This window comes from Eleutherodactylus coqui, chromosome 10 (assembly GCF_035609145.1).
Source record: "Eleutherodactylus coqui strain aEleCoq1 chromosome 10, aEleCoq1.hap1, whole genome shotgun sequence".
Lineage (NCBI taxonomy): Eukaryota > Metazoa > Chordata > Amphibia > Anura > Eleutherodactylidae > Eleutherodactylus > Eleutherodactylus coqui.
In genome coordinates this window covers 5836384-5858479 of record NC_089846.1, presented here as the reverse complement: position 1 = coordinate 5858479, position 22096 = coordinate 5836384, and the positions used below count along the sequence as shown (strand labels likewise).

General features: G+C 48.7%; 1 protein-coding gene across 6 annotated transcripts in view; it reads left to right on the top strand.

Moving 5' to 3' along the window:
* The window catches only part of PNPLA7 (patatin like phospholipase domain containing 7), a 170537-nt gene that overhangs the window by 81930 nt on the left and 66511 nt on the right, over window positions 1–22096 (top strand). For all 6 annotated transcript variants that reach the window (XM_066580080.1, XM_066580078.1, XM_066580079.1 and 3 more), the window contains 2 exons: window positions 7586–7699; window positions 12700–12775. In XM_066580080.1, the coding sequence (XP_066436177.1) occupies window positions 7586–7699; window positions 12700–12775 (190 nt within the window). The remainder of the gene's footprint in view (window positions 1–7585; window positions 7700–12699; window positions 12776–22096) is intronic.

Sequence of the window (22096 nt, the reverse complement as noted above, 5' to 3'; positions counted from 1 at the left end):
AATGCTTGATGCCAGCAATCTATATATTGGTTCCCTTAGGCTGCTCCTCAGGCCTCTTGTTTCTATCTCGCCAAACATGTACAAGGCTTTAAAGAGATTGTGTCAGCAGATCTCCATAGGGGCGCAGGAAGGCACCATAGGGGAGCAGGAAGGCACCATAGGGGCACTATGCCTTTATTACAGCTGTTAGCCCATCAGGGCGAAATGCACCTTTTAATCTGGTGCGCCCCCCACAAGTTCTCTGTGGACACAGGGAGAGCACAGGAGGGAGAAGTTCCACCCAATCAGACGCCCTTAAACATAGATTGATAGCTGTAGCCATCTCCTGATTGGAGAGAAGGAAAGCTTCAGAGGCAGAAGTCCGCCTGCAGAACTCTTGTGGCGCGGCATGCTGCAGATTACAAGTTATCTTCCTCGCTGATGCGGTTGCTGACGGCTGCTCCCCATCCCCTTTGTGACTCTGTCAGCAGGTTTGCATGAGCTTTACTGCGGACAGAGTCTCTTGGGATATCCTCATCTCAGACTTTTAGGATATATCATATTAAAGTCCGATGTATATGGGTCCCACATCTATCTCATGATGTCCCCAGTTGTATGAGACAAGCCGGGAAGGACAGAAGTACGGAAACAGTCAGGTGGGTTGTCCTGCGTTGTTTCCGACACTTCCACAGAAGTGAACAGAAATAGCGCAGCACAGGCCGCTTGCCTGTTTCCGTACTCCTGCCCATCATGGCCTCTGCAGGGGGGGGTATTGCTATCTTGCCTATGATTTGATCTGATGGGAATGCCCCTTTAAAATGTGGCTTTTGACTTGTATTGACTGCTTTCTGTCGCCATCTGTATTCGTTGGGTGGGCACTAGAGAAGCTGTACTGGCCGCCTACCACGGATGGAGCGTCTACTCAGCGTTGTATATGTCTGCGATTCTATATACATGTGTATTCTCATAGACTGGTCTATTCTTATTTATGGTGCGGAGGTTAGTATGTAGCACCGCGGCGATGAAGGGCATTTATTCTGTGCAGTGCTTTTGGTATTGATGCGTAGATTTTACCGGCTCCCATGTTTGTTGGAGAATCCAATCAGTATTAATGACTCGTAATTCTCTGGCTGAGTGACCCTTCTGGCGCGTTCCTGTCCGTTCCATTGCACTATCCTAGATATGTCGTCCTCCTAGAGAGCATTAATATTCCGCTCTGCTCACTTACTTGGCTCATAACTCTCTAAACTCTAGAAATGTCTTCCTGCCGGAGGAATAGAGGTCGCCGCCGCCGCCGTGCGGATCACATGGTGCTCGGCTGATTTATCACAGACCGTTTTCAGCTTGTAGTCAGCAGAATCCCACCTGCAGTCTTATGTGGCTAAACCTTCCTTCAGGATGTGTTCACATGCGGCGGGTCAGGGGCACCGAAATGGGCAGCAAATCAGCTGCATGCAGCCGCATCCTTACTTCTCCTGACCGTGTGACAGTTTACTGCGGGATCTGGTCATCGGGTGACATGAAGGCTGTATACCCGTGGGCACGAGCCCTTAGTCACAGTCGCCCCGGCTTCCTATACATGGGAGGAGGCAATTTAACCCACGGGTCCCAGAATTCTGGCTTCAAAGCATAGCAATTGTGGTGCAAGCCGGTCTTTAACAGAAACTAGTATTAACTTGTGCTTTTTGAACACTTCATTTTATTAACAGCTGTTTAAGAAAATGGACACAGCTGTCTGCGGGTGACGACCTGGGGTCCTTGTTAATAAAGTCAGCTGAAAGAACCCCCCCATAGAGAATAGGAGAGCTGCGCCTCCACGGAGCCTGACAGATAGAAGCGTAGGTCGTACCAGACCCCTGCGAAGGGGATGCACAGGTAACCGCTGTGTGCGAGTGTAGACCCTCGCTGCCTCGGGGTCTCTAGATCTTCATTAATCCTAAAATAGAGCAATCGCACCGCAGACCTCTGAGGTAGGAAGCGCGTACGAGTACTTGTTTTATATAAGAAGTTTCCACAGACAAACAAAATGTGCCGTAATCCAGATGTGGGGCGCGGGTGCCCTGGGCTGTGGGGCGCGGGTGCCCTGGGCTGTGGGGCGCGGGTGCCCTGGGCTGTGGGGCGCGGGTGCCCTGGGCTGTGGGGCGCGGGTGCCCTGGGCTGTGGGGCGTGGGTGCCCTGGGCTGTGGGCGCGGGTGCCCTCTGCTATAGACACGGGTATAGCGAGGTTTCAGACAACGGCGTCCTTTATCAAGCTTTAGCATATTATAAGACAGGATCATTGGGAACCTCGTTTGTACCTGATGGACTGTGAATAATGGGGGGGCACTGAGGAACGCCCCTATCACTCCACTGCAGAAAATACAATAATCTCTGCGTCTGGTTACTGAGAAGAATACCTAAAAGGTTGTCCGAGGGATTTTAAAATATTATGCAAATGCAATAAATGGCATAAACTGATTTGTTGTCCTGGACGCTGCAGCGCCCCCACTCCAGTCCTCCGTGCCGTTTGTTACCACATGGCTGCAGTGGTGGCATTATGTGCCCGTCCTCTGATGTCTTGTGCCATATACCACTGAGGCCAGAGATTGGCTATATGGAACGTCACCTCTGCAGCCATTTTGAACAAAGCCTAAGGGCCCTCTTACATGGGATAACTTGTCAGGCACAGATCCCTAACGTGTCGTCCCAGCAATGATCATTCCTGTGCTAGTGAATGGAGGTGGAGCGACTGGGGGTCATTACGTCCCACCCGCCTCCATTCACATTGAATAGCCAGTCATTCATAGATTAACGACTGCCTGTTTGCACGAGCCGATCCGTTGTTTGGTTTTCTGCATGCAGAAACTGGATGACGAACGAGAAGCAAACAAATTGCCACTTGTTGTTCAGATGGGCAGCATTTACACTGGATGCAGGAATCTGAACGATTTATCGGCCCGTGTAAAAGGGCCCCAACTACAAGGACTGGACTGCCGGGGATCAAATAGATGATTATAGAGATGTTAATACAAGGTCAACAGGTTTTCTCGGCTCCCAATACATGAGCGTTCGGATCGGCTGAGCATTCCGGTGTTCAGGGAGATGAGCAGAAGACAGATATCTTTACTGGCAACTTATCTCTCTGGGAAAGTAAAGCTTCGGACATTGTAATGCTCATGAACCCGTCCAAGAACCTCCTCTCCCCAACATCATATGCCAAAGGAAAGTTGAGCCGCCCCCATACACATTAAGGTGCATTTAGACACAAAGATAATCGCTCAAAAGATGGCTTTTGAGCAATCGTTTTTGCATGAACTACTACTTGGTACTAATTCCTATTAGTACCAATTAGTAGCATGTTAGCCGCCCGGAGCTGTAATCAGGGAACAGACACCAGCTACTTTTTGAATGAATTCCCTTTGTTCAGCCACGGGGCTGACAGTTAAGACAATGTAATAACCTGTTATCCGCTCTCCCCGGGCAGAACACAGCCTGTGGTCCGGCTTATCAGCTGTTCTGCTGGATGATGGATTTCATGCTGAACCGAGATCCATTACATGCAACGATTATGGCTCAAAAAATGGCTCCATGCAGAATCCCTTAGCGGGTCCCTCCTTTCTTGCAGACATGAGGCCAGAAAATCAATTATACTTGCCTGTCCAGACGCTGCGGGTCTCCCCTCCGTCGCAGCCAGATCTTCTTCCTTCGACCTGGCGGATGTGCTCGGCACGCCAGCAGCGCGCGATGCGCATGAACTGTGCGCGTTTTTTTTTTGTTTTTTTTAAAACTCTTGCTTTCCCGCGGTCCGCAGCACGGACGCAGTGACAGCTTCAATGGAAGCCGTGGGAGCCATCCGTGCAGGAAAACCTCACGAAATGGAGCATACTGCGGGTGCTTTCCTGCATGCACGATCCACACGCAAGGGAAAAATATGACATCCGCAGGTATTTAATTACCTGCGGGCGTCCAATGATTCCCTATGGGCGCGGATCACGTGTGAGGGAGATCAGTTGTCTGGCCCGCCATTATCAGTGGGTTCAGATGACTAAGCATGTAATCGTGGAGGATCAATGGGGAGCCATGGCCTATGATCATTAATAATAGTGAGAATACATTGCAGTATAGAAGTACATCATAGCATCACAGGTTCAAGTCCCCTACAGGGACATAAAAAATGGAAGAAAAACATAGTAATTAAAAACCCCTTTTTTGCCCACTTTCCCCGACTTTGTTTATTTTAATCAAATGAATCAAAGCCCACAAGTTTAGCATCGTACCGACATGTACGATAAATTAAACACACTTTTTATCCTGCACAGCAAAAAGTGTGAAAATAAAAATGAAAAAAGGAATCATTTAGCCTCCCAAACCGTGCAATAAAAGTGATGAAAAAGCCGTATTACCAGAATATGGTAGCAAGAAAAACTACAGCTCATCGCGCAAAAGACAAGCCTTCGCAGAGCTCCGTCTGTGGAGAAATAGTATATCTGTTAGATAACAGGATTCAGTACAGAATTCTCCATTGTGAGATAGCAGAGCTGGACAGGCTCTAGGGACTGTCGAAACGTCGCGGCTGTTTGTGCAGAGGCCGGTGGAGCCAATAGAAAAATAAGTGTTCTGGGAGTTTGAATGCAGCGAAGCAAAAAATAATAATTTCCAAAACAAAAAGAGGGTTTTATTGTGAATCAGGGGAAACTGTAAGAGAAATCTATAATTTTGGTATTGTAGTAATCCTACCGGCCCGCAGAAAAAGTGCATCCTGCTATTAATGCTGAAGGAGCATCGCTACAAAAACAAAATTCCTCCAAAAAACAATGGCAGAATCGATGCATGTTTTTCTCCTGGCCCTCCCAACTAAACAAAAGTTAATAAAGTTGTACAATCTATTATATGGACCCCCAAAATTGTACCAATAAAAACTACAACTCGCCACAGAAAAAACACCTCTTCATACGTCCGTGTCGATTTGAAGAATAAGGTTATGAAAAGTGTAGATGAAAACCCTTCCCAAAATCGTTGCATCTTTACAACCAGAATAGGCCGTGTCACTAAGGGGTTAACATTAAAAGCAGCTGAGAACTGTCCGTTTTCTAGAGCATTGGCGGAGCGTTGTGCGGTGGTACGGGTGAGGTAAGCGTGTGCCCAGTATAGCCGCGTCCTGCGGGACTCCTGCAGGTCTGTATATAGCGCTGACCCCGTTTATCGGTTTCTTTTTCTGTCTCCCAAACTAAAATAGCGAGTGACGCATTAACGCTTCGTGATCGCTAGTTGCTAGGTAAGCTGTTCTCTGTTTTCTACCTCTAATCTGCACTAATTGGCCCCGCTGTCACAAACACCAGGATGGGATATTAGGCCTCATAGGTGGATGCAGTGTTTCCTAGGAGCAGCGTGTCGGGGGCGTCAGATCCTGAGCGATGTCACCATGGTCACACTTTGTGGTGTATGGATGTAGAGCTGCATACCGGGTTGTGCTGATTACTTATATATGGAATAGAATTAGTTTTACAATTCCCGAATTTCTAAGGCATAAACCCATCACACACCTCACCGTGGCTTCTGAGGTCCTTGTCTGTTATACTCTGTTCATGTGAAATCCCCTAAAAGTTTGATTACCACCATTCTTCAGGAAGTGGAACTCCAAAAGTGGTACCGATAGCCCTGTGGGTACCGCAGCCGGAGGAAGAACCGTGCGCTCTGTTGTGGCATTAGTTTGTCTTAAAGGGAAATCCCGGTCTCTCTGGTAGCCCGGACCGAGGGCCACATGTATAAAATGTCTCTTCCTTAGCTATTTCAGCTAATTCCCGGGGGTTTTGATTAACTATAATCTACTTTGGACAAACTGTTTAAGCTGGCCATACATATCAGCTCGGTCTACAATCCTGCAGGTCCTGTACTGCTTTTGGCCCCCACATACCTTCTGGGAGGTTGGATTTTCATTGTCTGATCCTTTGCTTTGCGAGGGAAATAAGCCGGTGTTGTCTAGCAGACTTATCTCCCTTAAGTTACCTTTACATGGAATGATGATCACCTGAATTCCCACTGGAGATGTAGTGTGCTGGTCGGCCCTTTGGCCGGGGAGACAGTGGGTAATAAACTCCTGTTGTGTCACGGGTGACTCTACCGTCTCTACCCGCTGTATCCGAAGCGGTGGCCTGTCCAACCACATACAAGACCCGAAATTAGTAGCCTTGTTAAAGGAGTTTTTTACTGGTATGTCATGTGACGCCAGTGCCTCTTACCAAGGGAGCAGTTGCTTAAGAGTCCCACAGTCAATGGATGGTTTTAAACCGGAGGCACTCTGTTTACTTTTACTCACGTTTTCAGCTTTGACTTTCCAAGAACAGAATAAGGTGACAGTCTGGGGCATAACACCTCTTACAAATTTTCCCTCTGATGTAATTTTTCGACACACACATTTCTAGGAGTTAGTTTCCTCTCCCGACACTTTAGGCGTCCTCCATCTCGGGTATGTAAGGAACAGTCCCTGGGGATACACCCCTGACATGGGGAAAACACCCCCCCCCCCCTCCTTCTTACTTGTTATGTCCTTTCTTTGGTTACTTCAGTCACACTCTATAAAGTCCTCGGTAACGCTCAACCTTGTTCCTTGAGTCAGTAATTAAGCAGAGGAACGTACGATCAAAACCACCAACTCCTCCAGAAGGCTCCGCACTCCGAGCCCCCGTACCCTGTGCGGACGCATCCCATGGCAAATGAGGTAGCGCGAGGTTCCACAAAAACACCAGAGCTTCGGCCTCCTGTTCAGACGTCCTCCTCCACCGACTACATCTCTCTTCTCCCCAACTTAACTCCGCTCCCAACGTCTCTAGACCTCCAAACACGCCCAACAAAACAAGTTACTTGCCACCCCAAAGATTAGTAACAGACACCAGACAGATACACTCCAAAGATACCCCAACTCTGGGCCACTACAGAAACAGCAGATTCAGGCAATGATCGTCCTGTGTAATCACGACCTCCAACAGGACTCGCAGAAATCGCTCACCTGTCGGAGTGAACTAAAAACCAATCCACCATCGGCTTGTGTAATCCATGAGCGACTCCTCTTTACTGTGAATAGAGGCGGTCCGCTGGAAGGTCCCCGACCCTCCGCCTCCATTCACCTCAGTGACTAAAGTACAGGAGTGATAGTCAGTCAGTGGATTGACCCTATAGTTGGCCCGTATAAAGGGACCTGGAGGCTGCTTTCACGCGGGCGACTAAATCGCGCCATTTTCTCACAATGCGACAAGTGTTACAAATCGCGTGTATGTGAAGCTTTCCAACGGTTTCCTTCGCATTCACAATGTTTTCTCTGATGCAGTGTTGTGAGAGAGAAAAATTGCGACCTGCTCAATATTTAAGCGATTTTGCGGATTTTTTTTATTTTATTTTTTTAAAGCAGCCCATGTTTCCCTATGGAGCCTTTATCGCGTCTCACGGACTAGACATTTTTTGCAGCTTGCACTGTACAAAGATTAAGCTTCACCTGACCCCGGACAAACCGTGAAGTGTGTGCTCTTGTATCATCTCATGTTTTCCTTCTTTTGCACCTCTGGTACTGGAAACCTAGACTTTAGGCCCATAGGTTGACCTTTAATGTTCTGACTTCTCGTTGTGAATACAGGTGGAAGCCTTAACGCACCAACCAAGAGCCACAACTGTCCACGCCGTACGGGACTCCGAACTTGCTAAACTACCTGAGGGAGCGCTGACGTCCATCAAACGCAAGTATCCCCAGGTATGCAGCACTTACACCTGAGCTGGAGTGGGAGGTGGATGTGTTTACAGGTTTATTCATCTGCAGTCTCTTTGGGAACCATTAGCTATTGAGAAAAAAAAAAAAAAAAAAAGATTTTTACTTTATCCTAGACTGGTAGAGTTGGCAGGGTCCTCTGGGGTCTTCAGGTCCTCGAGGTCATCGGTCTGGCCCCCTGCTCAGTGCTTCTGTTTGCAGTATCTCACTGTGTATTTCGGACTATCGGACGCACCCAGGTTTATATGAAAGAAAATAGGATAAAAATATTTCATGCTAATTAAAATTTCCCTGGTGGGCTAAAGAAGTGGAGAGTTTAGTTTCGAGAGGATGCAGCGGCCCCTATACTAATCATGCCCCTTCTCAGTGGCCCTATAGTAATTGTGGTCTCAGTAATAGTGGCCCCTGTAGTGATAGTGCCCCCAGTACTTCCAGTGGGGCAGCAATCCCACCAGGAAGTACTTTATCTCCTTCCATAGCTCCGGGCTGGCGGCCATTGATTTATCACAGGTTCTGACCACTAACGTCTCCCCAGTGTCTGCTTACTGCACATCCTGTACATGCAGTCAGACGCTGGAGGGGGTCAGTGGTTCGTGTCTGTGATAATCAGCGGCCACCAAAGCTACTGCTGGGGGTTAAGTACTTCCTGCTGGTCCTAATAATTAGTTACAGCACAAAGGCGCTGTGTAACTGATCATTATGGAAGCAGTCCGAGGGGTCTGGTACTGCTGGACCCTCCTGACATCAGGCTTTTTAGCAAGATTTTTTTATTTCTTTTGCTGAAAATTGTGTCTTTTAGCCTGAAACAATGCTGGTATTTGACGTGGTTATAATTGTCTTGTTTTCAGCTGAGATTCTCGTAAAGCGGCTCTGTATTAGCAGAGTAAGGAGGTGTCTGCATTCAGCGCCCAGACATCTCACATCAACACTATAGTGTCACATCCGGTACATTGGTGAGGACTCGGGGCTCAATGAATAATTAGCGGCTGACTTGAAAGCTTTCCGCTACGCGGACCGTCCTCACGGACTTATGAGTCACACTCCGGCTTCTTCCTGAGGTCATAATAACTGTACAGAAGTATATAGGAGTAATGTGACCTGTCAGTACATGTACCGTGCTGTGAAGCCGTATGCACCCCTTCCCAATTTTTTCTATTTCTGCACATTGGTCACAGCCCGCTGTATAACCTGATGGCTTTTAGTATTGGATACAGATAACCGGAATAATCGCACAAAGCTGTTTGTAAAAGCTGATTCTGTCTATTGAAGGACATCCTGTTCAGTCCTACCTGCCCTGTGTGACCCAGTGATTGCCCCCGAGCTGTAAATCAACTACGGCTGCTCTTACGTGAGTGCCATTAAGGCTGCTGTAATAGAGCTAATTGTACTGCAGGTTCAGGCCGGCAATTGTTGGGAAAGTGTGAGCAGTAGTGGCAGCCACTAGCGCTAGTGTAATAGCCGCCTTAAAGGGCTGCGCATGAGAAAAAATAATAAAGGACAGCATGCTCACCTGTTTTCGCACCCCATTGCCATGGCCAAGCAGCTCCCACTGCCCCGCTCCCTGCAAGTCAGGTGACTGCTGCAGCCTAAGTTTCTAGCACCAGTGCTCATATCCTGGGCGCCATGGTGGCAGAGTTTTGGATGGTGATGCTTTGGTCTCTGATAGGCTGCAGCTGTCAGCTGACTACTGGCGGCCATCCGTGCCGGGGGATGAGGCAATGGGAGCCGCTCAGCTGTGGGCCGCAGACGGGTGAGTATGCTGTCTTTTTTTTTTTTTTTTTTATTTTCTCATGCTCAGCTGTTAAAAATTTTTTATACTAAAGACCCAAAGCTTTTAACCAAGTTCAGTTGACAGTTTGGTTTAGTTTTACTAGTCGCACCCAGACGTGACTACTGCCTGCTAAAACCAAGCATCACTTCTAGCAACCCTCCGATTCCTGTAAACCAAGATGGCCGCAATGCTTCCCTGACTACCTGATACACACTGGGGCACTTTAAATAGAACCTGTCTGGCTATGAGAAGCTGACTAGAAGGCCTCAAAAAGCAGCACACGATGCCAGGTCCTGAAGAGGGCAAACACTGATCCGAAGCAAAGTCATTGATATCTACCAGTCTGGGTACAACGTCATTACTTAAGACTCTGAGACTCCAGCAAACGGCATTGAGAGCCATTATTCACAAATGCAGAAAACCTGTAACAGTAATGAACCTTTCTAAAGGCCCATTTAGACAGAAGGATTATCGCTCATACAGAGATCTCTGTACTGACCCCTGATATATCTATACATAGTTATTAGAGCGCCCCCTTGTTACAGTCCTGGGTATAATAGATGATGGCAGAGATCTCTGTATTGACCCCCTGATATATTATACACAGTTATTAGAGCGTCCACTGGTTACAGTCCTGGGTATAATAGATGATGGCAGAGATCTCTGTATTGACCCCCTGATATATTGTACATAGTTATTAGAGCGCCCCCTTGTTACAGTCCTTGACATAATAGATGATGGGAGAGATCTCTGTACTGACCCCTGATATATTATACATAGTTATTAGAGCACCCCCTTGTTACAGTCCTGGGTATAATAGATGATGGGAGAGATCTCTGTATTGTCCCCTGATATATTATACATGTTATTAGAGCGCCGCCTTGTTACAATCCTGGGTATAATAGATGATGGACGAGATCTCTGTACTGACCCCTGATATATCTATACATAGTTATTAGAGCGTCCACTGGTTACAGTCCTGGGTATAATAGATGATGGCAGAGATCTCTGTATTGACCCCCTGATATATTGTACATAGTTATTAGAGCGCCCCCTTGTTACAGTCCTTGACATAATAGATGATGGGAGAGATCTCTGTACTGACCCCTGATATATCTATACATAGTTATTAGAGCGCCCCCTTGTTACAGTCCTGGGTATAAAAGATGATGGTAGAGATCTCTGTACTGACCCCTGATATATCTATATGTAGTTATTGGAGCGCCCCCTTGTTACAGTCCTGGGTATAATAGATGATAGGAGAGATCTCTGTACTGACCCCTGATATAACTATACATACTTATTAGAGCGTCCCCTTGTTACAGTCCTGGCTATAATAGATGATGGGAGAGATCTCTGTACTGACCCCTGATATATTTATACATAGTTATTAGAGCACCCCCTTGTTACAGTCCTGGCTATAATAGATGATGGGAGAGATCTCTGTACTGACCCCTGATATATTTATACATAGTTATTAGAGCGCCCTCTTGTTACAGTCCTGGGTATAATAGATGATGGGAGAGATCTCTGTACTAACCCTATATATATATCTATACATAGTTATTAGAGCGCCCCCTTGTTACAGTCCTGGGTATAATAGATGATGGGAGAGATCTCTGTACTGACCCCTGGTATATCTGTACATAGTTATGAGAGCGTCCTCTTTTTACAGTCCTGGCTATAATAGACGATGGGAGAGATCTCTGTACTGACCCCTGATATATTATATATAGTTATTAGAGCACCCCCTTGTTACAGTCCTGGGTATAATAGATGACGGGAGAGATCTCTGTACTGACCCCTGATATATCTATATATAGTTATTAGAGCGTCCTCTTTTTACAGTCCTGGGAATAATAGATGATGGGAGAGATCCCTGTACTGACCCCTGATATATTATACATAGTTATTAGAGCGCCCCCTTGTTACAGTCCTGGGTATAATAGATGATAGGAGAGATCTCTGTACTGACCCCTGATATATCTATACATAGTTATTAGAGCTCCCCCTTGTTACAGTCCTGGGTATAATAGATGATAGAGAGATCTCTGTACTGACCCCTGATATATTATACATAGTTATTAGAGCGCCCCCTTGTTACAGTCCTGGGTATAATAGATGATGGCAGAGATCTCTGTACTGACCCTTGATATATTATACATAGTTATTAGAGCTTCCCTTGTTACAGTCCTGGGTATAATAGATGATGGGAGAGATCTCTGTACTGACTCCTGATATATCTATACATAGTTATTAGAGCTTCCCTTGTTACAGTCCTGGTTATAATAGATGATGGGAGAGATCTCTGTACTGACCCCTGATATATTATACATAATTATTAGAGCGCCCTCTTGTTACAGTCCTTGGTATAATAGATGATGGGATAGATCTCTGTACTGACCCCTATATATCTATACACAGTTATTAGAGCGCCCTCTTGTTACAGTCCTGGGTATAATAGATGACAGGAGAGATCTCTGTACTGACTCCTGATATATCTATACATAGTTATTAGAGCGCCCCCTTGTTACAGTCCTGGGTATAATAGATGATGGGAGAGATCCCTGTACTGACCCCTGATATATCTCTACATAGTTATTAGAGCGCCCCCTTGTTACAGTCCTGGGTATAATAGATGACGGGAGAGATCTCTGTACTGACCCCTGATATATCTATAGATAGTTATTAGAGCGCCCCCTTGTTACAGTCCTGGGTATAATAGATGACGGGAGAGATCTCTGTACTGACCCCTGATATATCTATACATAGTTACTCTTCCATACAAGTGACTCTTCCAAAGTCCCTGAATCCAAAGCTATTAATCCCAAGTCCCACACTTAGACACAGTCTGCGCACTCCCTTATGTTTGCTTTATACGCTCTTGTCTGTAATGGTCCTGTTCCTCCATCCATTGTACAATTCTCATATCAGTCATGGCATGTTATAATTCTTTTAAATTTCTCAATCTATCATATTGCCACAAATCTGTACCTGTGTCACGTTTCCTTGGTTCTGGAAGGGTTCACATGACTGCCATTCTTTCAGGCAGAGCAGAGTAACAGCGAGAGATGAAACCCAATTACTGAAATGCATACAAAATCAATATCTGCCCCCTTTCCGCCAGTTCCCTGTCCCATTATCAGCTGATTGATGGGGAATGTTGAATTGGCCAACTCTGGCAGAAATTAATGCTCAGATTCCTCTTATTCAGGTGGTGACCCGACTTATCCATCTACTTGGAGAGAAGATCCTTGGCAGCTTGCAGCAGGTCAACGGGCCTCTTGCAGGTGAGAAGCAGCATTTTGGCCAGCTTTACTGTCTCCAGTTGGCAGATTGTTGTGGTACCCAGGATTGTGGCTGAGAGCCAACGTATCTTGGATCATTTACTCATTATCAGCAGAGAATGCCTGGGAACAATGGTCTTAGCTGTCGGAATGGAAACTTGGTTGTGCTCAGTTTGGTGATTTGTTTCTGCAATATCCTGTGCTGATCATACAGTCATACTTAAAGGGGTTGTCCAGTTGTAAACTATTGATAGCCTATCCTCGGGGTAGTCCATCAATAGTAGATCAGTGGGGATATGTCACAAGGGACCCCACCAATCAGCTATTTGCCAGATAGCGTGCTTTTGCACTGAGCTGAATTCTTCAGGAAGCAGGTGGCTCCGTTCCCGCTGCCTTGGCCGAATTTGGTATTTCAGTCCAAGTTGTCATTGACTTGAATGAGAACTTTGCCTGTAATACCAAGCATGGCCACTGCACCAGGAACGGAGCCTTCTCCTTTATTCAGAAACCAGCTTCGTTCATGAGCACTTCGGCCCGAGGGGTCCTGGGTGATGGGTCATCAATAGTTTACAGCTGGACAACTCCTTTAACCCTTTCCAATCCACTGTCTGACCTCTGAAGACATTATGATTTAAGGCTGCACAGCTCCAAAGTTGGAAGACGTCCGTCGGGATTCTCTTACTGTACATTGCCAGCCTCTCTGCTGTTGGAGCCTATCCAACGTGTCACCTCATGCAGTACTGGCTTTAGCCAGCATATAGCGCCGTTGTATAATGGCAGAAAAAGAGTAAGCCCCCTAGGAAAACCAGGATACAAATTGGATTGGAAAGGGTTAAAGTGACCCTCTGGTTTCAGGACCAAGTGCTGTTCCAGGACTAGAGGAGGAGAGGGGTCCATTGCCTGCAGTTGTTCTTCTCTGTTCTCGCTCTCTTCCACCAGTTCCAGATCCCATTTTCAGCTGTCTAATATGGCCGGCACAATCTTCATAGTACCTAATCCCCACAGTGTATTCATAGTGTTAGACTACCAATGCACTGTACCTGCTCTCTGATTGGCCAATGGCTGCTCAGGTGATCAGATGTACAATAGGTAGTTAGAAAATTCATGTAACTATTCTGGATGACCGAAAATGGGATCTGGACCTGACGGATCGGAGGGACCGCGAAGAAGAACCGCTGCAGGTAATATACCCTCATCTCCCTCCTGTACGGGATAGATACTGGGGGGTTACTTTAATGGGTCCTCAGGCTCAGACTCCTTTCATAGGCGTACAATGGTGTTTCATAGGCATATAATGCTTAGGAAATCGCACCGTTCCAAGATGTTAGGTTGACGTTGATGATCTAAAACTTTTCTGGTAATTTCTGATGCAGCAGACATGTTGCAGAAACTCTGTGGCCGCCACAGTTGTGTACATGAGACATGCAGAAGTCCACGGAGAAACAACGCTCTGCAGGCGTACGGAGACCAAATGTCTACGACCAATCCATCAGACATGAATACATGACAGAGTAAACGCAGCCGGAGTGACAGGAGCGAACGTAACCTTCCATCACAATGGCAGGAGATGACTAGTGATGGACTTCTGGGGTAGGAGTCAGGTAATTCGGGATTGACCTTCCTCACGCCCCTTAGTGCTGTTGGTCCTCTACCTGCCGCCTCCTCGATTTTGTCGGCTCCGTTAGAAAATTTGGCATCCTTCTAAATATGTATAAAGCTCGTTCTTTCTGTAGTCGTTACAGGACCAATGGTTAAATGACTCGTCTTGCGGTCTCCTTTCTCGCTCGTTCTTTTTTGTTATCTACATTAACAATGTGATGGTAGAAGCAGGGGGTGGGCTTGTGTCCTCCGGGGCTTGTAGTGTCCCAGTGATGCGTACCAGAAATATAAGATGTGTATTGGGGGACGGGGGCAGCGTCCTTGCCTGCCGGCAGCCTGTGCTTTCTGTAAATGTTCAGGTCCTCCACCCCCCAAAACTGTCAGGTGTAATAGAATAAGTAGTCGTCGCTGAGGAGGGGGATGTAGATGCAGGCTCTATCCTTGACTGTGAAAGGGATATAAGAAGAGGAATGCAGAATTGTATGTGTGGATGCAGAGACCTTTAAGGAGATATATATATATTTTTTAGATTGCTCAAACAAGGAGATTGGCGCACATCTGTCTGGCCTTCACACAGGCTGCTTTACACAGTATACCCCCCATACTGATTCATCGCTGTCAGCGCTACATGGAGAAATGCGCTGTCTAAAACAACGATTTTTTTCCCCAGTCGTCCCCACGACAGGACCACCTGAGATGGCCTCTTCTTGGTTGGACAGGAACACACCAAGAGTTTAAAAGCTCCCCCCTCTCCCCACCTTCCTCAGGGTTCTTGGCCTCCGGGGGTGAAAAACCAGTCGTCAAAGTACAGGGATCTCTGGGCAGTTTGGGAGGCCCTTCAGCGGCTAGGAGATAAAGCGCACAGTCATCACCTAAGGACCCTATCAGACAATACCACGGCGGTAGCCCACATTCGGCATCAAGCGGGAACAAGGTTTCCGGCCTTACAGGAAGTCTCACAGAGGATCTTCCACTGCGCAGAGGCTCGAGTCCTGTCAATTTCGGCGACGCATTTAAAAGGAACGCTGAATCAGAGGGCGGACTTCGCAGCAGGAGCCTCTCGGGAGGCTTTCAAGATTCTGACGGACAGGTGGGGGTCCCCACAGATCGATCTGTTCGCAACAAAAGAAAACTTCAAAGTAAAGAACTTCTTCTCCCTCAAACCAGGGGGTCAGCCAACAGCAGTAGATGCCCTAAATCAGAACTGGGGCAGAAAACTCATTTATGCTTTTCCTCCAATCCCTCTAATCCCGAGGGGGCTCCAGTACTTCCCGTCCCAGAGACGTATGCCAATCCTAGCAGCTCCCTTCTGGCCGTGGAGGAGCTGGTTTGGGCTCCTAAAAAATTTAAATGTACAGGAACCACTCCTCTTTCCTACTCAAGTGGACCCATTGACGCAGGGCCCTCTAAACCACCCAAACATAGACAGACTCCGCCTAGCAGCATGGATTTTGAGGAATCTATACTAAGGGGGAGGGGATTCTCCGAAACTGTAACCCAGACCTTAATATCTAGCAGGAAAACTAATAACATCTACCAGAAGGTCTGGAGAAAGTATATCCTATGGGGACAGGAGAGAAAATCCCAGGGTTCCTCCCCGGACATCCCCACAATTTTGGAATTCTTGCAGGAGGGCCTGGATATGGGCCTTTCCCCCAAGCACATTGAGGGTCCAGGTAGCGCCCCTTGGTGCCCTGTTCGACACCAAACTGTCCGAGGTTAGGTGGATCAGTAGATTCATGACAGCAGCAGATAGATTTGTGGTTCTTGTTCTTAACCTATTTCCTGACTGGAACCTAGACTGGGTCCTTAGGGCCATGTTGTCAGACCCCTGTGAGCCAATAGAATCACTCCCAATAAGAATGCTAACGATAGACCGTCATCTTAGTGGCAATTACTTTGGCCAGGCGGGTCAGCGAACTGCAGGCTCTATCTATCTGCCACCCCTTTCTTAAAGGAGATGTCCCGCGCCGAAACGGGTTTTTTTTTTTTTAAACCCCCCCCCCCGTTCGGCGCGAGACAACCCCGATGCAGGGGTTAAAAAAACCACCCGCACAGCGCTTACCTGAATCCCGGCGGTCCGGCGTCTTCATACTCACCTGCTGAAGATGGCCGCCGGGATCCTCTGCCTTCGTGGACCGCAGCTCTTCTGTGCGGTCCACTGCCGATTCCAGCCTCCTGATTGGCTGGAATCGGCACGTGACGGGGCGGAGCTACACGGAGCCGCTCTCTGGCACGAGCGGCTCCATAGAAGACTGCTGAAGACCCGGACTGCGCAAGCGCGGCTAATTTGGCCATCGGAGGCCAAAAATTAGTCGGCACCATGGAGACGAGGACGCCAGCAACGGAGCAGGTAAGTAAAAAACTTTTGATAACTTCTGTATGGCTCATAATTAATGCACAATGTATATTACAAAGTGCATTATTATGGCCATACAGAAGTGTATAGACCCACTTGCTGCCTCGGGACAACCCCTTTAAAGTCACCGATACAAAGATAGTGTTTAAATCGGACCCAGTATTCAGGCCGAAGTAGTATCACCTTTTCATAGGGCCCAGAACGTAGCGATTCCCTCGTTTTTTTGATAACCCTAGGGAGGCTGGGGAAAGTGTTTTTAATGGTTTGGACGTCAGGAGATCGGTCCTGAAATATATTAACGCCACAAGTCAGTGGAGACGGATGACAACTTGTTTGTCCGATTTTGCGGCCCAAATAAGGGGAATAAAGCAGCAAAGAGCTCCATAGGTAGATAGATCCGCCTGGCTATTACAGAAGCTTATAAAGCACTAAATAAGGAGGTCCCCTCGGAACTTAAAGCCCACTCCACAAGGGCAGTAGCTTCTTCGTGGGCCTAGCATAGTTCAGCGTCTATTGAACAGATATGTAAGGCCGCGGTTTGGAAGAAGCCGCACATTTTTGTTAAACATTATATGGTAAATGTGCAGCTAGATGAGGACATGGCCTTTGGCCGCAGGGTCCTCTCGGCAGCGATCCCACCCTGAAAAATGTATTTGGTAAGTCTCAGGTGGTGCTGTCGTGGAGGCGAATGGGTAGGTAGATTATACCTACCCGATAATCAGGTTTTCAGAAGTCTCCACGACAGCACCCGTACATTCCCCCCAAAGGAAAAAAGAGAGAATTATAAAATTTAATTTCCATTTATGAAGAAATGGGTAAAATACCAGTTTTGGTAATAATCTTACGTTAAGCTCCTACCCCCGGCAATTCGTTAGAAATCACTTAGGAAGGTGGGGCTGTCTGGGAGACTCCCGAAAACCTGATTATCGAGTAGGTATAATCTACCTTTCGTGCTGCATGTAACATGTGATCACCCGACAAACGAACATTTGCTTGTTTGTTGGGTGATCCGCGGGACATGAGCAGATGATGGAGTGAATGAGTGCTTGTCCGAATGTTCATTATCCTCTGTTGGTGTTTAAGCTCTCTTAGGACCCATTTACGTAGACCGAATATCTGCCTGTAACTAGCAGCCTTATAGCGTGCCGATTGGCATTTAAACGCTGAAAAACATTGTGAACCGGCAAACTTTATGGGGACAAACGATTAATACGATTGCTTGTTCTCATCATCTTGCTTGATTGTCAGTAGTACATACCTTATTTCCACATGTCTCCTTTTTTTTTTATTTTTATTTTTTTGTTTTTTTGTGTTGAGTTGTGCTTTACGTAGAATACATCTATCGTTTTGGAACCGTACTCGGCAAGTGAATGGTAGAAAAACATGAAAGTTTTTAAAACCTAGTTTCTAGGCAACCTGTACGCCGATCATGTTTAAATATCTCCTGGAGAGAGGAAGGACCAATGTAACCAGCACCAAGAGTCTGACCTCGGTGCAATGTTTTTGGGTGAAGCAATGGCGTCGTCATATAAAGGTACTAAAATCGCTAAAATTTTACACAAGTTGGGAAATGAAAACTTTGGAACTCAAGGATGTGGATACCAACCACCCTGGTGATGATGAAGACGCTCCGCTATGGTAAACACACAAGAGAAGCGGCGACTACAGATTGGTCTTGGGTTGTGTGTGTATTATTACCAGCGTCTCCATCTCTGATGGCGGCTTACTCAGAGACTAGAAAGATGATCAGTGAAGCTTCATAAAAACGCATTTTATTGTAGATTATCTGCACATCGAATCTCCCAAGACTTTGGGTCTACAAATACAAAGTTAACTTTTGCCTGTAATATTGACCTGGATCTTCTACAATATGTATGTTACTTCTGACATCCCCGGCCCGTTGTACAGCCACTCTGTTAGGGAGATCTGTAAATTTGATTAGAATTTTCAAAAATAAAGAGCAGTAACCGCCCATACTGAAGCCCAGAGAGAGGAGCAACCGCCCATACTGAAGCCCAGAGAGAGGAGCAACCGCCCATGCTGAAGCCTAGATAAACATTTTTTTTTTATTTTATTTTTTTTAACCTGAGACCCTAAAAGTGGTTCCCCCTTGGCCTATAAGAGGCTCTCGGAGGCTCCTTGTGTGTAGTGACCTCTTCTTCCGCTTGTGTAGAGCTTGTTGACCACTAGATGCCTTTACGACGCAGAGAAGAGATTTTACCCCTTTACCAGAACGGGGCGCATTATTGGGGTGGGAAAAGCTAGATGGTCGTAGAGATGAATTGTTCCCACCGGGCCACCCTGTCCAGACTGTTAGGAGGTTTTGGGACCAGTGGATGGGGGCACACAAGGTGACTGGGCTCAAGTCGCCACTTAAGACCACCAGTAGAGAGGAGCGTCTGACCAGACTGTTAAGAGGTGTTGGGACCAGTGGATGTGTGAGGGTACACAAGGTGACCGGGCTCAGGACGCCCCCTACAGACCACCAGTAGAGAGGAGCATCCGAACAGACTGTTAGGAGGTGTTGGGACCACTGGATGGGGGCATACAAGGGGACTGGGCTCAGGACGCCCCCTACAGACCACCAGTAGAGAGGAGCGTCCAACCAGACTGTTAGGAGGTGTTGGGACCAGTAATTGGGGGCACACAAGGTGACTGGGCTCAGGACGCCCCCTACAGACCACCGGTAGAGAGGACAGTCTGATCGCCCACAAGCGTCAGCAGCTCCAACTGTTCCGTAGTCCGCCATCCAGAGACGGGGGGGCCGCCATCGTTGCACCCCTGTGTCTGTTGGAACCATTTCCGGGGGCTTAGCTGAAGGACATTTGGTCTTGCGGCCCCCATTACATGTACGGCCTCTGACACCCACCGCCGCATCCATCTGCAGTGATGTAGTGATCGATGAAACTGGACAAATCCAGTTGTAGTTTGGGCGCTGGATATACTCCTCCTAGGGAGGGGATGTTGCTGACAGTGAGTGTACAATGGATAAACTTTTCTTTGAGACCCTCCAGCCTGTTCTAGTTGACACGGATGTCATTGAGTTCATGAAATGTCGCTATTTACTTGCAAACAATCTGAACTGAGAAAACTGCCATCACCCTCTGCATTGGATTGCCCGTCGCCCGGGTGCTGATCTGCCATCACCCTCTGCGTTGGATCGCTCATCGCCCGTATACTGATCTGCCGTCGCCCTCTGCGTTTGATCACTCGTCGGCCCCGTATACTGATCTGCCGTCGCCCTCTGCGTTGGATTGCTCGTCGCCCCTGTGTTCTGATCTGCCCTCAGCCACCGCGTTGGAACGCTCGCCGCCTGTGTGCTGATCTGCCGTCACCCTCTGGGTTGGATCGCTCGTCGCCCGTGTGCTGATCTGCCGTCACCCTCTGCGTTGGATCGCTCGTCGCCCGTGTGCTGATCTGCCGTCACCCTCTGCGTTGAATCGCTCGTCGCCCGTGTGCTGATCTGCCGTCGCCCTCTGGGTTGGATCGCTCGCCGCCCGTGTGCTGATCTGCCGTCGCCCTCTGCGTTGGACTGCTCTTCGCCCCTGTGTTCTGATCTGCCCTCAGCCGCCGCGTTGGATCGCTCGCCGCCTGTGTGCTGATCTGCCGTCACCCTCTGCATTGGATCGCTCGTCGCCCATGTGCTGATCTGCCGTCACCCTCTGCGTTGGACGCTCGTCGCCTGTGTGCTGATCTGCCGTCACCCTCTGCATTGGACGCTCGTCGCCCGTATACTGATCTGCCGTCACCCTCTGCATTGGACGCTCGTCGCCCGTATACTGATCTGCCGTCACCCTCTGCGTTGGACGCTCGTCGCCCGTATACTGATCTGCCGTCACCCTCTGCGTTGGACGCTCGTCGCCCATGTGCTGATCTGCCGTCACACTCTGCGTTGGATCGCTCGTCACCCTCTGCATTGGATCGCTCGTCGCCCATGTGCTGATCTGCCGTCACCCTCTGCATTGGACGCTCGTCGCCCGTATACTGATCTGCCATCACCCTCTGCGTTGGACGCTCGTCGCCCGTATACTGATCTGCCGTCACCCTCTGCGTTGGACGCTCGTCGCCCATGTGCTGATCTGCCGTCACACTCTGCGTTGGATCGCTCGTCACCCTCTGCATTGGATCGCTCGTCGCCCATGTGCTGATCTGCCGTCACCCTCTGCATTGGATCGCTCGTCGCCCATGTGCTGATCTGCCGTCACCCTCTGCGTTGGACGCTCGTCGCCCATGTGCTGATCTGCCGTCACCCTCTGCGTTGGACGCTCGTCGTCCGTATACTGATCTGCCGTCACCCTCTGCGTTGGACGCTCGTCGCCCGTATACTGATCTGCCGTCACCCTCTGCGTTGGACGCTCGTCGCCCATGTGCTGATCTGCCGTCGCCCTCTGCGTTGGACGCTCGTCGCCCTCTGCGTTGGATCGCTCGTCGCCCTCTGCGTTGGATCGCTCGTCGCCCATGTGCTGATCTGCCGTCACCCTCTGCGTTGGACGCTCGTCGCCCGTGTGCTGATCTGCCGTCACCCTCTGCGTTGGATCGGTCGTCGCCCATGTGCTGATCTGCCGTCACCCTCTGCGTTGGACGCTCGTCGCCTGTGTGCTGATCTGCCGTCACCCTCTGCATTGGACGCTCGTCGCCCGTATACTGATCTGCCGTCACCCTCTGCATTGGACGCTCGTCGCCCGTATACTGATCTGCCGTCACCCTCTGCGTTGGACGCTCGTCGCCCGTATACTGATCTGCCGTCACCCTCTGCGTTGGACGCTCGTCGCCCATGTGCTGATCTGCCGTCACACTCTGCGTTGGATCGCTCGTCACCCTCTGCATTGGATCGCTCGTCGCCCATGTGCTGATCTGCCGTCACCCTCTGCATTGGACGCTCGTCGCCCGTATACTGATCTGCCATCACCCTCTGCGTTGGACGCTCGTCGCCCGTATACTGATCTGCCGTCACCCTCTGCGTTGGACGCTCGTCGCCCATGTGCTGATCTGCCGTCACACTCTGCGTTGGATCGCTCGTCACCCTCTGCATTGGATCGCTCGTCGCTCATGTGCTGATCTGCCGTCACCCTCTGCATTGGATCGCTCGTCGCCCATGTGCTGATCTGCCGTCACCCTCTGCGTTGGACGCTCGTCGCCCATGTGCTGATCTGCCGTCACCCTCTGCGTTGGACGCTCGTCGTCCGTATACTGATCTGCCGTCACCCTCTGCGTTGGACGCTCGTCGCCCGTATACTGATCTGCCGTCACCCTCTGCGTTGGACGCTCGTCGCCCATGTGCTGATCTGCCGTCGCCCTCTGCGTTGGACGCTCGTCGCCCTCTGCGTTGGATCGCTCGTCACCCTCTGCATTGGATCGCTCGTCGC